Source organism: Capricornis sumatraensis, chromosome 4, assembly GCF_032405125.1.
Source record: "Capricornis sumatraensis isolate serow.1 chromosome 4, serow.2, whole genome shotgun sequence".
NCBI lineage: Eukaryota > Metazoa > Chordata > Mammalia > Artiodactyla > Bovidae > Capricornis > Capricornis sumatraensis.
In genome coordinates, this window is record NC_091072.1 from 52,470,462 (window position 1) to 52,492,775 (window position 22,314).

The 22,314-nt window shown below is 35.0% G+C and overlaps 1 protein-coding gene across 2 annotated transcripts in view; it reads left to right on the forward strand.

The window, feature by feature from the left end:
- Positions 1–22,314, forward strand: part of NAV3 (neuron navigator 3) — a 378,120-nt gene that overhangs the window by 285,945 nt on the left and 69,861 nt on the right. For both annotated transcript variants that reach the window (XM_068970243.1, XM_068970244.1), the window contains exons 17-22: positions 3,688–3,729; positions 5,204–5,364; positions 10,972–11,160; positions 13,607–13,659; positions 18,679–18,702; positions 21,421–21,498. In XM_068970243.1, coding sequence (XP_068826344.1) covers positions 3,688–3,729; positions 5,204–5,364; positions 10,972–11,160; positions 13,607–13,659; positions 18,679–18,702; positions 21,421–21,498 — 547 coding nt within the window. The remainder of the gene's footprint in view (positions 1–3,687; positions 3,730–5,203; positions 5,365–10,971; positions 11,161–13,606; positions 13,660–18,678; positions 18,703–21,420; positions 21,499–22,314) is intronic.

Consider the following 22,314-nt stretch of genomic DNA (forward strand, 5'->3'; position numbering starts at 1 on the left):
TTAGTTTTTTGGTATGATGCATACATATACACCCACTAGCCAATTTAAATAAAATTCAAAGCATGTTTTTATGTATTGAATGATGTTTTCTCAAGACACAACAATGATTTAGCTTGAGCTCTAGGACAACACAGCTCCTTAGGATGATTTAAGCATATTTAAAGATCAAATCTAAATGGATTCTACAATTATGCTCAGAGTAAAATGTTCAGTTGGCTTTATTAGCATTTCTTTGGAAAAATAGCAAATGGATAGCTAGGAATCCTAGTTGAATTGGAAAAGAAACGATCAGTTGTCAGATATGAATTCTTAGACAAAATTACAACTCTAGTGACATTTTTATTAGGCCCTTTTTAAACTACATTACAAGATATTTCTCATTGATTTAATTAATTACTGTTTTCCTTTAAACTTAAAATGACCATACTAAGGCATTCCTTACCTAATATACTTAAGAGAAAGCATCTCTGTTGGCCAAGAAGGCTCTGGATTCTCCTCCCTAAAAAATCCTTTCTCAGGTATTTTGGTACTGATTCTTTTCCCCAGGAATGTATCTTAAAACTGCCTGGTTTTCCATGATGAACTTAATGCTGTTTGTTTCTCGGCACACCTAAAGCTTTCAGAAATGCCCTTGGCTGTATATCAATTGTGTTATTTGTGAAAGTGCCACAGGTCACTAAAAATGCCTGATAACTTTCACAAACTTTTATTCAGTCTGTTGTTGATGATGACATAACACTTCAAACATGGCACGCTGCAAATAGGTTATTATTTGTTAACAATACTCACCTTCCAAAATACTGATTATTTTTATCATGAATATGACTACAAGTTGACCATTTAGCCATCAACTCATTTCTTTGGCATTTGTACATTAAAATACAGGAAAGTGGTCAAGTAATTATTTGTGACCAAGTAACTCTAAAATAAATCTAGCTGATAATACTGATGAGCTTTATAGCTGCAGTATAAATGTGGTGTTAATATTTTCCTTTGATCTGTATTCTAGCAGAAGTCAGTATATATATAATTTTAGCTATGGAAATACACTGACGAATATACAGTTAATTTTCTCTTTAAACAAATCTTCTTTTTATACTTGGTTTTCAGAATTCAAATAGACCAGTTTTACAGATGGATGTGTTCTGGTATAAACAGATAAATAATTTTTCTAAACTAAGTCTTAAAACTAATTTTGAAGAGATTAAATTTTTACCTTTTACTCTTAGTAAGATATATTCATGACTATTAAACTATGAAGAAGCAAATTATCTTCATAGTTATGGTATGCAATATAAACATTAACTAGTTTCTTCCAATAAATTACTTGACTGAAATAATTTTTGATATAAGAAGTTGTGCTTTTTTTTCTTGCGAACAAAATTGCAAGCAACAGGAATTCATCCTAATCCTTTAAAGTACACCCAAGAACTATGTGATCCCTCAAAGAGAAAATTAGATCCTATCAGAGATCCTGACTTAATTACAATAGTCCACATAATATTGGGAACACTAAGGAAGCCAAGCGTTTAGCAGGAGGAGAAGGGGACGACAGAGGATGAGATGGCTGGATGGCATCACCGACTCAATGGACATGAGTTTGGGTGAACTCTGGGAGTTGGTGATGGACAGGGAGGCCTGGTGTGCTCCAATTCATGGGGTCGCAAAGAGTCGGACATGACTGAGCGACTGAACTGACTGACTGAAGAGAAAATGGGCCAAAGTAAATATTTTAGACAAAGTAATTAGAAAGATATAATAGAGATGTATGTAAGTGAATGACTTTCCTGTTGATTTACAATTTCAGAAGACTTTATTGATATTTATTATTCTAATACTATTAAATAAATAGCCTTTCATATAGATTTTAATTTTGGTCTAAATTTCTCCTCATTAAAGTATCATAAACAAATTATTTAAAATTTAACAGTTTTTTCCTCTAACTGTTCTAGATCAGAGCAGCCTTCGGCTATTAGCTTACATTTGTTTTGTGCATTTTGCTTTTTATGACCAAACCAAACCTTAAAAATTTTAAAGTTGTAGCCAACTTTAAAGCATCTGGCTTGTTTTTTACTGTCAGATCTAGCTACCCTGCCTTTCAAATCCTGTACCACGTTTACTGGCTTCAGACAAACAGTGCCTGTCCTCTTCAGACTGTTAATTAACATTTCTACTTCATTTATTCCCATTGCCCTCTTGGCTCTTGGAGGCAGAAGAGTTTTTAGCCTTTCAGCATTTGTGAAAAGTGTCTATATTATAAAATCATTAATATCCAGATTCAAACAGATATTTCTACTTAAAATTTTACCTTATATTGGTAAACTTATTTTCTGATTTTCCTTTCATTAAATTCTCTGTACAATACAAACATATAATGTTTACACAGTAAATAACATGGGCAAAACCATGCCTATTTTCACTGTTCTCTGTGATGTTAAAGTTTAGTAAATTCATACATATGAAAGAGATAATCTTTAAAATAGCTTATGACGCTATCGATGCTTCAGCATGTTGTAGTATATATTTAGAGTACTCTTGTAGTTGTTCAGTATGATTCCTTTCTGTTGTACTAAAAATACAGATGTACTAAGAATACATCTAGAGTCAAGATACATACTAGAATTGGCTTCTACATAATTGTGTGATTACCCTATTTGGACATTCCCAGTACATAAAGTAAAAGAAGATGATGTCTTTGGATGGTTTCTATTGCAGTGCTAATTAATGGAGTACCCATAGAAGAAAACATTTTAGCTTTGATTTTTAGTGATTAAATTTCAAGTCATTGTGTTGGCATCCATGTTATATCATCCTCATGTACATATCCTGTGTATTCAATTTTGACCATTTGAAGTTTAATGAAACAGATATCATCCTGAAAATCCAAATTAATTTTACTATTTGGTTATCCATATGCCAGAGATTATAACAGAAATTCCTAGACCCATCCCACTTAATTCTTGACACCCTTTCCTCTATTTTTAGGGAGGCCACTTCTCATTTTCTCCAGACACATTCTTTCTTCCCTTTTTAGGACCAATTGAGAATTGTTTAAAATAGACACTGAAAACTCATAGCCTTTTAAACATCCAGTTTATAATTTGAAAAGATAGCATAGTTTAATTGTATTAAAATATTTAAATAAATGATGCTAGAAGGATTACATTTCAAGCAGTTATATATTTCTCTTCTTTTTCTGTGAATAGGAATATATCTGCCTTTATTTTTACTAAAGATCATCTAAATACAAAAAATAAGTATTGAAAGGGGATTTATTACATCTCTCTCTGTTGGAGCATGCCACTTTAACTTAGGCAGAGATCTTTCTCATTCCTCCTCTATGATTCTCTTACGTGTGAAATCATAGCAGAAATCTAGTCATTTGCATGGGGAAGGAAAATCTACCGTAACACTAGGTAAATAGAATCTAGAGGAGAAGTATCTTAAAATATAACTTAATCAATCTTCAAATAGACCTGTCACTAAGTTATCATTGAATGTGTTGCAACAGTGAAATCCAGTGTCCTTTGGTTGGCATATTCCAATGAGTTAAGCATTAAATATGTTTTTACAAAAAAAGAAAACCTTATTTTGTGTAACAGATTTCAAATAGAGTTATTTATGTTGGATGTATAATTTGGAGGGTTTTTTACATTATGTCCTTAGGGGTTTTCTTTGTTTTAACAGCATGCAGCTTGACAGAAATACACTACCCAAAAAGGGACTAAGGTATATATTTCTCTCAGCATAATTGCTGCCTTTCTCTGTTGTTACGTAAACTTTGTGTGCTATCTCTCTACCTCTTTCTTTCTTTGTTTGCGAAGAAGCACCTGACATCAAGGATCAACTCACTCTTAATCCTGATGTTTTGTCTGGCCTGAGGAGTTGGTGAGATGGCCCTCAGGTAGAAGTTGGTAGAGGCCAAAACTCAGTAAATTAAATGTGATGAAAAAGACGTTATTTGGGGGGCAGCAATTTTAATAGAATTCAGGACTCACTTCTGAAGAATAAAGTCAGTTTCTCTAATGTTTGTATCTTGGAGGCATATGCCTACAAAAGCCCCAACCCCTATAGTCTGCACCTGTAGCCAATTAATGTTGAAAGGTTGAAGGGTACTCTAATTTGAATCAAAGAAAAGTTATTTTCATCATCAGAGGACAAATAGTGTAATTAAGGGATAATTTTTAAGAAAACCTTTTGGTAAAAACTCAGAAGAGCTTTTTTTCTGTTTTTCAGAAGTGCTGATATCTATCAAATCAGTACAGACAAAAGTTAGTCTAGTATTACATAATAATATAAAAATAATTATTGCTGCTGCTAAGTCACTTCAGTCGTTTCCGACTCTGTGCGACCCCATAGGTAGCAGCCCACCAGGCTCCCCCGTTCCCGGGATTCTTAAGTTCATAAAAAATATAAAATGAAAATTTAATGCATGGCCATCTTTTACTGTACACTTCTATCTAATGGGAAGATATGGAATGAACTATTACTAGAGGTATGACACTATACGAATATGATAGGTTGACGGCTATTTGGAACTAAGAATTTACTTACTCTGGCGAAAGTGAATACTGGCCTATTAGATCTTTATCTGTTATCCTCCTTCTCTCCAGTTTCTTAGCAAGAGCAAACAGTTTGCAAATATTCCATTTTAAGATTTTGTTCCAGAAATGTATTCCAATAAAGGGAGCTTACTTCTCTTTCCATGTTTTAAAAAAATCCAGACATGGTGTCAAGTGGCATTTTTAACCAAATAAATGTTTTCCCTTTCCTTTAAAAAAGATCTGGCAGTTTGTGTTCTGTTTCCCGTGTCTTATTGTGACCATCCATCCATTCCTTTGGCTTCTGGCCAGCTACTGTCTACCATATTTACTTTGTGTTTTCACCCTCTTCACACCCTTCTAAACACCATGCTTTTGTGCCCTTCTCAATTAACCTGGCTGTCTGCTCGTTGCTTACGATTTTCAACCACATATCTCACAGGAATATAATTTTCTTTTCAAAATCCTTTATTTTTTTTTCCTGTGAGATTCAAACAGATGGTGTCAAATCATCTGGAAGAACTAAGCAATTATAATTAAATTCAGTCTGTTTGAGAATGTTGTTCAGTCTGAATAGTAAGCTCCTCTCAATTGTTTCCTCGTCCTGATATTGCCTTGCCTTTGCAGATGTGCTGAAGTGTCTTAGCTGTGCTGTTTTGCAGATACACCCCATCATCTCGGCAGGCCAACCAAGAGGAAGGCAAAGAGTGGTTACGCTCCCATTCTACTGGAGGGCTGCAGGATACCGGCAACCAGTCACCCCTGGTGTCCCCTTCTGCCATGTCATCTTCTGCAACAGGAAAATATCACTTTTCCAACTTGGGTAAAATCTTCTAAACCATCAGTTTCATCTTGTTCCTTTTACCACCTACTCTCCAGGAACCCTGGCATACGTTCACAAGGATTGCTCATTTAAACAGGAGATAGACACCTTAACGTTACCTTTTATTTGTACGTTCACAATCCCCAAAATAATTCTCAAGCATTATGCAGTTTATTTCTCATGACAACAAGTTGACATAGTTAATACTGTTGTTATTTTATATCCTAAGATCCAGAGGCAAAAAGAGATTTTTTTGACTTAAAAAAACAAAATCACCAATCTTAAGGGGCAGAGGTAGTAACTGATGCCAGAACACCTGACCTTAAGCCTAGGAGTTTTCTCAGAGTCCTCTTAGAAACCAGTAAAACCCCTCCTTCCTTTCTGTTTAAATGTTTTAATCCTTATAAGAAAATTAATTATCATTTTGTAGAAAAAAAGAAAATAGAAATAATTAAGAAGAAAAAGCATCATTCCATGACTCCATAGTCACATCTTCATTTTAAAGTTAAAACTCTCCTTAAAATGCATATGAGAATTCCTATTAAGGAATCCGTGAACATTTTTGGATGAAGGCAATGAAAAGAAATGATAATTTGAAACACTGGATTACTTTGTGTTTAGCATAACTTTTACAAAATATGAAATCATTTGCACAAATATCACAGCAAACACAAGGGAAAGCGACAAAATAATGAAAGCCTAAATATGCCAGTTATCATTGAACAGATCCATTGCTTTTAAAATTGATGTCTCTTCTATAAAGTCATGTGTAAAATAGTCACATTATTTTTTTCACTTGAGGATTTTTGTGTAGCAATAGACCAACAGAATGTCCAAATTCTTTAATAATTTGGACTTTTCAACTTTCCCCCCTGTTGGGACAGTCAAGGCTTTTTCTCTTCTATTATAACTGTTCTGCTATAGAGACTAGAGATTATGACAATGAAAAACAGTTGTTTAGGTTATTGTTCTAAATGTACTAGTGAATATACATCCAACACCAAGTTTTTATTGATGAACCTACACAGTGATCAGATTTCTTTGTCTCATAATGGCGAAGGATGGTAAAACTTTTATTTTGAGTTGTAGTTATAAAATGCAACAGGAAGCTTAAAACTTTGATTTCAAACAATGAAATGGAAATGTTTTTGTAGAGTCACAGACATATGAAACAAAATCTGATATTGTACGATATTGAAATCAAACCCATGTCACCGAGTTTGCTGAATTTGCTGGGTATCTCATGGCTCCCTCCTGTCAATCTTTTCATTAATTGACATTAATCTGAGTATATGAATCCTTACCCCATTATTTTTCCATTGTTATTATTCTGATTCAATTGATCCCTTTTTTTTTTTTTGAGAAGGAAAAAACTTGCTATTTACTGTGTCTGATATTAGCAGTCATTTTACTTCAGTTTTCTCACCTGTTAAATAGGTTCACAATACCTAGGTTACATTGTAAGGAATGACTAACATGTACAAAGAGACGAGAGACAGAGTATCAGACTTGGTAGACTCCGCTACATCATCATTTTTATTGGAAAGAGATGTCTTACACTAGCAGAGAGTTGCAGTAGGTTTCAAATAGATCTTACTATCTCTACTTTCATACCGCTCCAAGTATTCACCCACTGGGACTTATGAAGAAAGATTTTCCCATACATATCCACACACTTTTATGTGCGTCCCCGTATTTTATAAGTGGGTATGTGGGTTCATATCAGATATGCTGTATTATTTTACAAGAGAAAAAAAAAAAACTAGTTTCAAAACCATGAAAATTGCTGTTGAAGACTTTTGGTTGTGTTTCCAGACCACTGGAACTTACATTTATTAGGCAAGAGAGCAAACACTATTAAAATGCAATCATAAGTGATTTAATAATCACTGTATTATTTTAAAAATATGTCAAATGTAACACTGTAACTTGAATATGGGTAGCATTGTTCTACATTTTACTTTAGTAATCACTTGTTTTCAATTTGATCATTTTTTGAATAATCACTAAGATAAGTGATTATTACAAACACTTAAGAGTTGCATTAACCATGCTTTTTATTCTTACCCACTAAAAATATTAATATTGTATATAAAATTTTTGGAAATGTTACTGTAAAAATCACATATAAAAAATAAACATTAGAAATTTAAGGTCACTACTATTATGTCATTATTAGTAGACTACTGTGAGCTACTGCTGAAGTCAGCTCGGGTTCATATATGGTTTCTGACATGATAGCTATAATAGAAATCATTCCTCTCCAAGAAAGCATTACAGAATATAACTTACATAAATAAATTATTATTGGATGCAATTTTATTTACTCTCGGTCACAGTCCTTGTGAGGCATCCCATAACCTAGGAGACATTGTCATAGTCCCATGGGTGATGACATTTGCTCAGATTCTTTTTCACCTTGCCTCAAGGGTTACCATGTAGAAGCATTACTATCAACGTGTCAGTTTCAAAGTCTACATATTTGATGGGCTCAGACGGTAAAGAATCCGTCTATAATGCAAGAGACCTGGCTTCAATCCCTGGAGAAGGGAATGGCTACCCACACCAGTATTCTGGCCTGGAGAATTCCATGGACAGAGGAGCCTGGCAGGCTACTGCCCATGGGGTCGCAAAGAGTCAGAAAGGATTGAGTGACTTTCACTTTCACTCTTGCCTAGAATGATGTTTAACACCTTTGTATGGGAAGTTTCTTTGCATTTACTCCCTAAAGTCCCTACACCTTGAATGCCCTTTTAGTCCCTCTCCATATTCACCCTTAAGCCATTCAGGATTAAGCTTTTTCCTCTATACTCAAGGAAGAGTAGAATCTCACAGTTAGAAGACACCTACCTCTGATTCAGTTGTGGATCTGTTATGCAAGTTCCTGTGACAGCTCTAGCTTCTCTAAATCCACTAATGACAAACTACCTATATCTAGTTATATTCCACTTTTAAAGTTCTTTAAATGATCAAATAAACATTTTATGAATCTCCACCTAGTTCCTAGTTATACTCCCAAATTTTACAAAATAAAAGTAAGTTGCATATGACAGCTTTTATTAGAAAAATATCATGAACTCCTTAGCTAATGTGTCTACGGCAGCAAAATCTGGAGTCATTTGCTGTATTTAAAAACCCACTCCATCTTTTTGTCAGTTCCTGTTCTGCTCAGATCAACACAAATTTACATATAATTTAATAAAAAACAGTGACGTTAGTATCTCCATAATATCTTGTCACACCTACATCTCGCTTATTAGAAATGTTTACATGTGGCTTTAAATGGATCTTAGAGGCCATTTATTCTGTCTTTTTTTTTTTTTTTTAATTTACGAAGAAACTGAAGGGTAGATATGGAAATTTTTGCCTAAAGCAAGTGGAAATCAAAGCTACCACTAGATGCCCTGTACTGATTTGTGTCCCATTACAGAAATTCTCTGTCCATCATACTTTTGACTCCTATTACATAGCCCTCCTCTGACTCTCTTATGTTGTCTACCTTTCAGTCACCTCCTCTAGAGGTAACTGTTGAAGCCCTAGATCTTGCCTTATTGATCTTTCTACACAACCACATTAACAACAAAGCAAACCTGCCATAGATTTAACTTAATTGAACATTCTTAAATAGAATGAATACATTTCCAATGGAGAACCTATCAGAAATGCTTATAAATACCCACTGTTCCTTTTATTTTTAAAATATAAAGCACAGTTTAACGAGTATTTCCAAGTGAACATGCATGCAGCTCTCATTCTGGTCAAGACAGGACATTCTCAACACCTCAGAAATTCCCTTCCACCGTCTAGCAACCCAGCCACAATCCATACCTTCCCCCAAAGCTAGCTACTATCCTTATGTCATTTTTTTAAAAAATCAGAGTGTAATTGCTTTATAACGCTGTGTTAGTTTCTGCTGTACAGCAAAGTGAGTCGATTATATTTGTCCATGCACCCCTCCCTCTTGAGCCTTCCTCCTAGTCACCCCTTCCCACACCTCCAGGTCACCTCGGAGCATTGAGCTGAGCTTTCCCCTCTATAGCAGCTTTCCCCTAGCTAGCTATTTTACACATGGTAGTGCTACTCTCTCAATTCATCCCATCCTCCTCACTCCAAACCATTCCTTTTAAAGTCTGTCCTAGTCTTCATTACTATTTCATTTTGAATGAGCTAAATGTTATGTTTTGAAATTATATAAGGAGAGTTTACCTGGATATATCTGCAACCATTTTGTAAGAATTTGCATAAAGTCAGTGAATGAAGTGTGTTTCTAACCTCTCTCTATATATGTATGTATTAAAATGATGCACTTGCAAATGTATTCAGTACCTCATTCATTTAGCAAAAAGTCAGTTCATACTGTGAACCCATGATAGTAAGATTTACTCCAGTCCAGACACCTTAAACACACGCATTCAACACTAGAATGTCCTCTGGGGTATCTGTTGGTTGTCTTTAGCAATCATTGACTTGTCACTGCTGACTGAAGGAATGTACCTGAAAGGTCTTTTCTTTAACTTTTACTTTCTCACTCTTCTTTCTTTCTCCCCCACCCTCTTCCACCCTTTCTTCCCCTCTTCCAGTGGGTTGGGGACTTTGCAAATCCAAAGTTTCTTTCTTTCATTATTATATGTCACATATGCACACATAGATATAATTCTAAGTCTTAAGTTACTTTTCTTGGTTTTATTTTACTTGAATTCACAACTAACTCTCTCAGATTCCTTAATACCTGTAAAATATCCAGCATAATACCTGGCAAATAGGAGACAGTCTTCTAAAGTTATCTCATAGTATATATGCCCCATATTTTACATTGTTCTGAGATTCAGCAATTACATTAAGAAATGTAGTGCCTATGTCAAAGGAAAAAAAATAGCAAGTTTTGAAATTTTATCAGACCAGTTCTAAGCCAAAGACATAGATTCTCCAAGAATATTGTTTTCCAATTCAGTCAACCACATATTTCTTTAATGACAATCAGTTGGCCTAAAAACTTGAATGTTATTAGGACTATTTGGCAGTAGGCACTGGGTAAATAAATTCATGTTTCAAATTACAGATTTAAGGTATTGCTTGAGGAATACAAGTTTGTGACTTTTGACAGTCTCACTGTGACATTCTCATCTTAGATACAATGGAAAGTAGTTTTAAATGATTAACGTCACAGTGAGCTATGGATAACCATGTACCTTACATTATATTTCATTTTAATTTTTCCTTATTATAACCTAACTCTGATAATAGTGATGGTTCTGATTATGAACTGACAAAATTTTAGAACTCAAACTGACTGAAAGTCTTTGGTTGGAAGCTTCCTACACACGTTTTCCTAGAAAATTTAGATTTCTTTTTCTCAAAAAATAAATGTCCAGACTCTAGGAAGACAATTTTTTTCTTCATAATGGGCAGCAGGAAATACCATATCATTTCTAGGAAAAAACAGTAGAGGTGACTTGATGGTTTTGTTTAATATTGCTTTAGAAATTGACATACTGCTTGCCATGAAAGTGCTAGAGAAAAGAGGGACTCCTCTGTAACTGCTATTGAAAATTTCAGAGGCAACTTCCAAGCCCCGGACTAATGGGCTGTGTGCACTTTGTTTTTCAGTGAGCCCAACCAATCTTTCTCAGTTTAACCTTCCTGGGCCCAGCATGATGCGCTCAAACAGCATCCCAGCCCAAGACTCGTCCTTCGATCTCTATGACGACTCCCAGCTTTGTGGGAGCGCCACGTCTCTGGAGGAGAGGCCACGGGCCATCAGTCATTCAGGCTCATTCAGGGACAGCATGGAAGAAGGTAGGCGTGGGGGAAATAAGGATGAAGCTGGCTAACTCAGACCTGAAAGCTATCATATCTATCACTCATGTCAAAAGGATACCTTCAAGAGTAAATCAAGTAGGGTAGTTCCATTTCGGGAGCCCTGAAACTTGAAGATGTTTTAGTCTGTATTACCTTCTGTTTCTTTATGCATTTGGAAATATGAAAGAAATAGTTTAGATTAATACTTGGCTATAGAACAGTTCAGAATAAATCTGGTGTTCTCCTACACAAACCTGGGCAATTTTAGAGACTATTTGCTTTGGTTTGCCAAATATAAAAGTGAATGTTTCATTTGACACATTGATTAAAAACCATAAAAGTTACATAAACCAGAAAAAATTCTCATATGAAACAACCACATGCTGCCAACTTTTATTCTCAGAAACTCTCTCTGGTGTTAGTTTTTATTATCATATCATTTAAGAATTCATAGTGCACCTACATTTTGCTTTATAAGTTATATTTCCTTTATCTGTTACACTAAAATTCTCACCTGACCTAATAAATGTCTTTATAGTTGTAAAATTCTACGTGAACATTGTATAACAAATACTCTTTGAAAAACTCAGGAGGCTTGATTTTCGAATGTATATAATTTTCTAAAGTGTATAACCCCAAATGTCAAATTTGATAATAATATTTGAGAGATTTTCCTCTTTGATTTAATGAATGATTTTTAAATGCTCACAAAGGAAAATTGTGACATACATTTTATAAAGCACTTTTCGTTAAGAATAAAACAAAGGTAAACATAGAAGCCCAAATTGCTTAGAATAAAATTAGAGACAGTCAGCTATACTATCCTGGGCCTTGGTCAGTTTTTATAACAGAAAAGACTCGATCTTGAAACATACTGGTCATCTCTCTATTTGTGGTATAAACTTGAGAAAGTTTCACAACTTTGTTACGTCCGATTTCTGTGTCTGTAATTTCTAAGGATGAAAACACAGTAAAGAGCAATTCTGTTCCTTTATTTTTCCCCTTCCTACCTTCTTATTTAAAACACCTTCTGACTAAAATTGAGGCAGCTGTGAAAATTGATGGTCTTCAGGTCATCGTTGTAGTATATTTATTTACCAGGTGATTACTAAATCAGTTGACCGCAGTTACCACTGCCTTTTGGGATATTAACCAAAGCACTGAATTCACTGTGACAGATAGTGAATTCTACCCTGAGAGCCTCCTGATAGCTGCAGATGTAGGCAAAATATAACAAATCCGAAATGTAAAGTCATTGCATTTCTAAAATGGTTCTATCTCTTTTCACAGATAGGCCTTTTATTAAAAAAAAAAATACTGGAAAAATGATGTGCTAAACATGCTCATGGCTTTCTATGGTGCTTCCCTGGCAGAGAGAATACTGTTTATATGCTTGGAAATTCTGACCTTCCTTCATGTGGATAAATAATCTGACCTTATAGCTCTCAAATTCATCACTTTATTATCATTCCACCTGTTCTCCTAGACCTCTCCAGACCAGGTGTGAGCACCCCCAGTGCTTTCTTAGAAGCCAGTACATTGCTCTTAATAGTATTTATATGGCCCCATTGGAATTTTGTTTTTAGTTATATATATTTCTATTTCTTTTGGAGCTCTGAGAATTGTGACATTCAATTTTATAGTCCCAGCATCTAGCAAGGGCCTGTCACATTGTGTGTACTCAACTATTGTTTCTTTAATGGATGAGTAAGCAGAAATAACTATATATTATCCCACAATGAAAAGAGCAAGAACTTTTCTACAAGTATAATTAAGCACAATTGCATCCTCCTTTGAGCTTAATACCTTGGACTTGCAGAAGTAATAAATCATTCTGTTAACCGATCGAGATGATATTTTTCTACACCTCCCCAAAAGAGAGTATAAAATTTCCACTCTTAATTTCTAAGAGACACCCCCTTGAAATAATACTTTTCTATTACCAAAATTACGAAGAAACCATACTTCATTTAAATGAGTATAATAAGCTCATCACAGATAATGTTGAAATAATTTATTTCCCTGAACGCATATGGAGAAAAATGCTGAAAATCAACCTTTGTTGTATAAAAAATGAAATAGAATAAAATACATAAAATTTTTTTATAAGCTTACACTTTCATAGTAACTTAAGATGTCCTTGATTTTCTGTTAATTATTGCGTGAGAGCTTACTCTGTTTTGAAATATGTGCATGGCATACTAGAAGGGCTCTCATTTGTCAATTTTTCTCTGTAGATGATAGAGGAAGTACTTTAGGGGAAAGGTATGGGACCTTTCCATGGCTGAACATTTGGATCTCTAAAAATTGACAGCAGGCTTGTCCTCAGATTCTCCGGTTATTTTTATTTCCTTAACCACCTCTTCTTCATTCTTCAGTAAAGGCCTGGTGGTTCTGAACAGACATCATCATTTTACCTCTTGCTCTTTTTTGCTTCCTTCAGTTCATGGCTCTTCATTGTCATTGGTCTCCAGCACTTCTTCTCTGTACTCCACGGTAAGTGTCGGCTGTAATGAGAAACCTTTCGCCTTTGCCAACCTTTGTTAAATAGGTTGACATTCACACAGAAGTTCCACAGTGACATAAAGGTGTACTCTAAGCTCTTGCATATCCGGTAAGGAGGCAGGTACTCTACCAATTCTTCTATAACACACTTGTATTTGTAATCAGTGCGTGGATGAAAAACTGAACTTCGTAAAACCTGATGGTTTATGACTCAAAACCCTTAAAACCATGTACTATTCTCCATCATAACTTTATCATACTGACCACTTTTCTTTGTTTGGCTCTCTGACTGGTAGTTGTTCTGTGGTATGTTCTTCATTTTCTTTTTTTTTTATTTTTTAAGTTCATTTTTTGAGAAAATTGTATTAAAGGGGTTTTAAACTAAATCTTCTTAAAGAGGGTGATTTTTAAAACTTAATTTCTTAAGAGAGAAATGCCAGTATATCAACTTAATTTTCCAGTGTGTGAAATATATTTTGTTTTTACAAGTGTAAGTTTTCTGCCCAGTTACTATAATTTCATCCTTTTCTAAAAATTAGTCTACAGGGAGTTATGTTTTACAGAATACTTCCTTCATCCTAGGTATATTTTAGTTTATGAATCTCACTGAGGCTTGAACATTCTGCTGCTGCTGCTGCTAAGTCACTTCAGTCGTGTACATTAAAAATTGTATTGAACTGGTTTTGTACTTTTAATCTACTTTGTATTGATTTAATAAGAGTGAGGGCTGAGTTAGTTCTTTCTGGATCCCTTCAGCATATTTCCTAACACACAGCTAATAATAAAGCAAATATTTTTTAATTAATAAATTTGAAAGGATAAATGAATGACCAAGAAAGGCTTGTAGAATAAAGAAACATCTAATATATTTTTATTTAGGAAAGATGTTTTATACTGTTTATCATCCTTTAGGACGTTGAGCCAGCTTCAAAACCATTATTTAATGCTAAGAAGTAATCATATTTCATCATATATCATCAATCTATACCTAACCCACCAAAAGAAATATAATATTAATAATCTGGCTCATTGCTTCCACTTTATGGTAACAGCTACCAAGTATTGCTAACCAAAGCATATGAAAGAAAGCAAAGATTAAAGAAAAAGTTCTGAAAAGTCAGCAAGGAAATGATTCTATACAGTATGCATATATATATATATAATTAATATGCAATAGTTATACATGTAGTTAGTGTATGTAACTTATTCAGGGTTTTTGATTAATAATAAAAATTGATCAATTTCTTTTTATACAATTTTTGTAAATAACGTACAGTGCTCTTTTAAACATGCAGATTACTTATTGAGCTTCAGGTCTGTATAATCCTAGCAAACCTAAAGCAGGATTTGGACAGAATAAACTGGCAGGAAATATTCAAAATGCCAGGGAAACCAAATAGGGTTAATCATACCATATGTGTCAAGGCAAACAACTTCTAACTTTCTTTCTGTCTATGAAATTGTCTTAAAATACTAATATATGTCTAATTCAAAAATCAAACTATATGAAACCTTGAAATTATTATAATTTTAAAATATTGAATCTTTACTTAAAGATTCACTTAACTTTAAAATAAATTTGAGATGTAGAATATTAAAGCTTTAGGTCAGTGTTTATTTTTAAAACAGTTTTGCTACAATGGCTATTGGGATTCTATTAGGTAACTACTGTTTATATAACCACTGTCTTACTAAGTATTCAGTTCAGTGCAGTCACTCAGTCGTGTCCTACTCTTTGCGATCCCGTGGACTGCAGCACGCCATGCCTCCCTGTCCCTTACGAACTCCTGAAGTTTACTCAAACTTATGTCCATTGAGTTGGTGATGCCATCCAACCATCTCATTCTCTGTTGTCCCCTTCTCCTTTTGCCTTCAATCTTTCTTAGTATCAGGGTCTTTTCCAATGAGTCAGTTCACCACATCAGGTGTTTCAGAAGTTTCAGTTTCAGCATCAGTCCCTCCAATGAATATTCAGGACTAATTTCCTTTAGGATGGACTGGTTGGATCTCCTTGCAGTCCAAGGGACTCTCAAGAGTCTTCTCCAACACAGTTCAAAAGCATCAATTCTTTAGCACTCAGCTGTCTTTATAGTCCAACTCTCACATCCATATATGACTACTGGAAAAACCATAGCTTTGACTAGATGGATCTTTGTTGGCAAAGTAATATCTCTGCTTTTTAATATGCTGTCTAGGTTGGTCATAACTTTTCTTCCAAGGAGCAAGTGACTTTTAATTTCATGGCTGCAGTCACCATCTTCAGTGATTTTGGAGCGCCCCCCAAAATAGCATGTCACTGTTTCCGTTGTTTCCCCATCTATTTGCCATGAAGTGATGAGACTGGATGCCGTGATCTTAGTTTTCTAAATGTTGAGTTTTAAGCCAACTTTTTCACTCTCCTCTTTCACTTTCATCAATAGGTTGTTTTGTTTCTCTTTGCTTTCTCCCATAAGTGTGGTGTCATCTGCATATCTGAGGTTATTGATATTTCTCCCAGCAATCTTGATTCCAGGTTGTGCTTCATCTGGCCTAGCATTTCTCATGATGTACTCTGCATATAAGTTAAATAAGCAGGGTGACAACATACAACCTTGATGTACTCCTTTCCCGATTTGAAACCAGCCTGTTGTTCCATGTCCAGATGCAACTATTGCTTCTTGACCTGCATACAGATTTCTCAGGAGACAGGTCAGGTGATCTGGTATTCCCATCTCTTGAAGAACTTCCCACAGTTTGTTGTGATCCACACAGTTAAAGGCTTTGGCATAGTCAATAAAGCAGAAGTAGACGTTTCTCATAACTATCTTCCTTTTTCAATGATCCAACGGATGTTGGCAATTTGACCTCTTGTTCCTCTGCCTTTTCTAAATCCAGCTTGAACATCTGGAAGTTCATGGTTTATGTACCATTGAAGCCTGGCTTGGAGAATTTTGAGCACTACTTTACTAGCCTGTGAGATGAGTGCAATTGTGCGGCAGTTTGAGCATTCTTTGGCATTGCCTTAGCTTGGGACTGGAATGAAAACTGACTTTTACTGTCCTGTGGCCACTGCTGAGTTTTCCAAATTTGCTGACATATTGAGCGTAGCACTTTCACAGCATTATCTTTTAGGATTTGAAATAGCTCAACTGGAATTCCATCACCTTCACTAGTTTTGTTTGTAGTGATGCTTCCTAAGGCATACTTGAGTTCTCATTCCAGAAGGTCTGGCTCTAGGTAAGTGATCACACTGCCATGGTTATCTGGATCATGAAGATCTTTTTTGTATAGTTCTTCTGTGTATTCTTGTCTCCTCTTCTTAATATCTTCTGCTTCTATTAGGTCCATGCCATTTATGTCCTTTATTTTACCCATCTTTGCATGAAATGTTCCCTTGGTATCTCTAAGTTTCTTGAAGAGATCTCTAGTCTTTCCCATTGTATTGTTTTCCTCTATTTCTTTGCACTGATCACTGAGGAAGTCTTTCTTATCTCTCCTTGCTATTCTCTAGAACTCTGCATTCAAATGGGTTTATCTTTCCTTTTCTCCTTTGCTTTTCACTTCTCTTCTTTTCATAGCTATTCGTAAGACTCTCTAAGACAACCATTTTGCCTTTTTGCCTTTCTTTTTCTTGAGGATGGTCTTGATCTACTTCCTCTAGAATGCCACAAACCTCCATCCATAGTTCTTCAGGCACTCTGTCTATCAGATCTAATTCCTTGAATCTATTTGTCACTTCCACTGTATAATTGTAAGGGATTTGATTTAAGTTATACCTGAATGGTCTAGTGGTTTTCCCTATTTTCTTCAATGTAAGTCTGAATTTGGCAAGAAGGAGTTCATGATCTGAGCCACAGTCAGCTCCCGGTCTTGTTACTATCTATCCCAGTGTCTTACTAACTATTCATATTTTTAAGACTAGAGAAAATATATAAAAGAACAAAACCCTGTTTAAAAGAGGTGCTTATGCGTAAAAAATATCCTGAGAGTTATTTTACTTTGCTTCATTTTATGTTTTCTGGAGAAATGAAAGAATTAAAAAGTAGTTTGGGTAGTTCTGCATCAGTTAATTAGAAAGTGTTGCAAAAAGAGAAATAGGAGGTAAGAAGTTGTTTTTCATCCTTGGAGCTGCTCAAGGCAGTGAAGACTTGTAATGTTCAGCAATATTATGCATTCTCCAGCTTTTTTCAGATTGAGGGAGCTTCCCAAGTATAATGGCACATGTAACTCATTGTCTGGCATTTTTGCAGCCCAGTGAGAAGAAGAAAAACAGAGCTAGGAGTTTTCTACAGCTGAGGCCAAAACACCCCTTGAGGTCCTACAGCAGTTCTTATTTCCGGCATCTGTAAAGCCTGTGTTTGCCAACCACTTTTTTCACCACTTCACCACTGGGTGTTTTACTGTTTTGCTGACTTGCAGCCCAATAAACTTATTTAGTGATCATTAGGAAAAAGGCAACGAAATAGTAACTAATAAGCTGATTTTCTATGGTTGTCAGTACAGGTAAATGTTTTTCCTGTAATTATATTTGGCATTCTTTATGATTTATAATTCACAGAATAAAATTCCAACTCCTAGGTCTTGGCTAAAAATCTCTATGATTTCATGGAGTACAAATTTCCTAAAATCTGTATGAAAAAAAAATCTACTCTGTTACTTTTTCCTGCAATCACCTTTTAAAAATATAATTTTATAACTTTTGTTTGTGTTATTTGTTGTCTGGATCTTAAGGTAGCACCATCTTTTAATTCTATACTTTTAAAGATTTTAAGACACAGTATATATCCATCAGTCAAATAACCTATGTTTTCAAAATACAATATGGTCTATATATAAATAAATATCATTTGCAGTCCTACAGTTCCTACTTTTACTATTAATTTATTTAATATCTTATATTTTATTATTCTTACGTTAGACCAAAATAACATTTTAAATTACACAGTATGTTTATTATATTCTTTTATACTTGTGAAATGAATTAATACTCATTATTTATAGTTAAGTTCTTTTTCCTTTTATTTTTCACAGGCTGAAGAAAAGGCTCATTCAGAGGTAACAACCCAGCAGCATTTTTAGTTGACTATTTTCGATTACGTTTAGGATGAAATGAGTAGTTCTACCACCAGAGGGCTCTGTGATACAATCCATAGCTCCAGCACTGCTGATCGAGGTGACCCAGCAATGATCAATAGTCTTGGATATTTCCTCTTAAAAGAAAGTGAAACTTAGTTTTTAGAAGCAAACTCTCTTCTCACATTCTAGCTTGGGGTCTTAACTCAGCACCTATTAAGTTGTCTCTAGTAGTAATCACTTAAAAATCTTTGATGTCTGAATAAATATGTGGTCTCTTCCCCCACTGCTGAGACTAAGCACGTAGGATTATGGCAAGTGTTAACATTTGAGGCACTAGGCCTCCACAATGCAGCCTGCTCCCAGTACTTTTCTGCTTCTGATCACTTGATGTCTAGTGCACTATGTTCTTCTAATCACACACTTCGTTACAATCACATGCAAATCAGATTGCAATCTGGAAAGAACATTCTTTTTCTTTCCCTTTGTTTGAAAGTTGTCCTTCCAAGGAGAGCAGAGGGACTTTAATGAGGCCTTTATTCACAATGTGCTAACGACTATTTGATTGGTTTTACCCTGAGCAAAGAAAAATGCACTGGCAATAGCCTTTGCAAAGTAACTGTTCCCTTTGAAGTTTTATTTTATCTGTCTTCTAGAGTAAAGTTTGTACTATTTTACTTTACAATATTTACAGTAAATTTTTTTATTCTCTCTATATATATTACAATAAAAATATTGAGAAAGTGTAAATTATGCCAATTTTATCTGTATAATTGCTAGACCAAACAGTAAATACAATTTTGAAAAACCTAAACTATTTATATATGGGGACATGGCAAAGCTTCCGACATTGACCGTAATTTGTGTAGCTACTAAGGCATACAAGTACCACATCTATTTGCCATATTAGTAGTTATCCACCTCCACTTTCATTATTTATACCCACAGTGGATCATTTTCTTTAATGATTTACATTAGTTTCAGGTTTCTTGTATTCTTAATTTTAAAGGAAATATAATCATGTAATAGAGAATATTAATTTGAGAAGTGTTCTTTGGACTTTGTACTGTTTTAAGAAAATAGATGCCTCTTAGAGCTATTTGTGGTCGTCATCATTTGAATGAACCCAAATTCTCTTTGGATCTGGGTGTGTCTTTTTTTTAAAGTACAGGAGTCAAATGGAATCACATCTGCTGAAATTATATTAATATCCCCTGTCTCTATTCCCAGTTTAAAATTTCGTTCTTTTTTAGAATCTTTGAATATTGACCACCATTTCTTCTCTACAAAAATCTAATGAGTAGGAAAAATAAGCACTTAATGGACTGTATCAAGAATGCTCTTTCAAACTAAGATAGTGTTTTGAAACTCCAACTACAACAATAGCAACTTGTTTTTGAAGAAATGAGAATCATCAGAGTAGAATGTTTGGCATCTAAGTAATTAAAATCTCTTGAGACCAAAAGTGTACTTGTAAACGTATTTTAGATTCTTGTAAACATTTTAACCTTACTTATCACGGTTTATATTTCATGGCATCATGAGAAATGCAGATTAAACCCTGGAAAGTACTGAAACTTAAAAATACTCTCACCTTTTTTTGGTTTAATTTATTTGAGTATGGTGCTACTGCTGCCAAGTCGCTTCAGTCGTGTCCGACTCTGTGCGACCCCATGGACTGCAGCCTACCAGGCTCCTCCGTCCATGGGATTTTCCAAGCAAGAGTACTGGAGTGGGTTGCCATTGCCTTCTCCTGTAGCTGCATAGTGATACACCAATTCAACTTACTGCTATTGGGGTAAAACACCATTTAATGAGACATGAAGACGAAGCACAGACCCGGCTAAGGGGACACATGCTGTGGACCACTGCACGGCCATGACCAGAGCAAGTGGGGGGACGGGGAGGGGAGATGGATGGGTAGACTACAGCCTGAGTATGGAGTAAACCAAAAAAAGAAAACATTTTAGCATATTTTTGTTATTGGTTTGTCTAGCCATTTACACAGTCTTACTGACTTTTCCCCTTTTTTCCAAACTATGGATAATCTATAAAGCGATTCTGCTCGGAGCTCATAGTAGCTCACTGAATAAATGACATTGTAATAAAAATTTGAGAAGGCTTCTCTAAGTGTTAGTAATGAAAACTCCAGCCAATAAGATTATTTTCAAGTATGGAATCATTAAATGTTGAATTGTAGCCAACTTTCAGTGACTGTAGGAATATTCTACAGCTTATTATTAGTACTTATCAAAATATAGGAAATAAACATACAAAAATGGATAGAAGAAGACCCAGAAAATATACACGTGTATTTAACTTTTAAAAAGAAAAGCTTTTATTACCATAAATTTCTAGAGGTAGAAGGACCAATAGACAGAGTGAACTGATTCTGGGTTCAAATAGCAATGGCAAATAAGCATTGAAGCAAATGGCAAATGAACAAAAAAGCGTCCTTTAATGTGCCGATTCGAACTTCAGTTGTGAACATAGGTGCTTGCCTTTCTTTTTATAAGGGGCATTTAATTGTTACTCAGTAGCCAGCTTTCACATTTCTTTAAGTTTTGGAAATTGGTGCTGATACAGTGGTATTAGAATGAACTAATTATAGTGTTTGCTTTTTCGGACTAAATTCCTTTTTTTAATTTATTTATTTTAAATCTATTACCCTATTGATTTGATTTTTTAAATTACATTCAGCAAATCCATAAACTACGGAGAGAGCTGGTTGCATCACAAGAAAAAGTTGCCACCCTCACATCTCAACTTTCAGCAAATGTAAGTCACTTTTAATTTTTTTTTGACATATTAAAACAGATGCTTAAATAGTAAATGGGATAATTTTAGTAACAGGCTCACAAACATTAGACATCCAAATGATACAGACTAAAGTCTCTAAATCAGGGGACTGTGCACACTGAATCATAACATTTAAATCCAAGTTGATGAGGAATGAGAATGTGGTTAAAATGGCTTTTTGTCTCTTGTAAGGCTGGAACATTGGTAACATCTAGAAAGGTTATTTCTTTTCTTATTCGTATCATTCCCCATGCATAAGACTTTCTTAAGCCACAGACAGTGAGGGGTTGACAGTGATTGACCATGGAAGATAAAAGATTCATGCACGCTGACTCCTTCAGCACAGTTTATTGAACCATTAATGAAGCATCCAATTAATTCTCAAAAATTAGATTGGTCTGAATTTGGGTATCTTAGCTATATTGTAAAGGAGCTATAGTTCTCTCAAAAACCTTAGTAGCCTTCTCATAGGTTAAGGAGCCAAAGATAGCAAAAATGATGGTGATAAAGACTACCAATGACATTAGCATTTACTGAAGATCTTTCAGTGTGCCAGGGAGCACTCAGAGTAGATGCAGACGTCCAGGAGGGCATGCGGCATTGTGCCTGGTCCTGAGCAGGGTCTCGAAGCAGCAGGGAGGGGTGAGGAAGCGCCTGCTGTTTTGCCATGTGTCCTGACACCTTTGCTCAACATCAATCTGCTCACTCCCACTGGGTGGCTTTGGGCCTGTTCACTGTCTTACCACGCTCTGCTCTGCCTTGAGTTTTTCCATCTCAACAAAGCCTGACATAGCA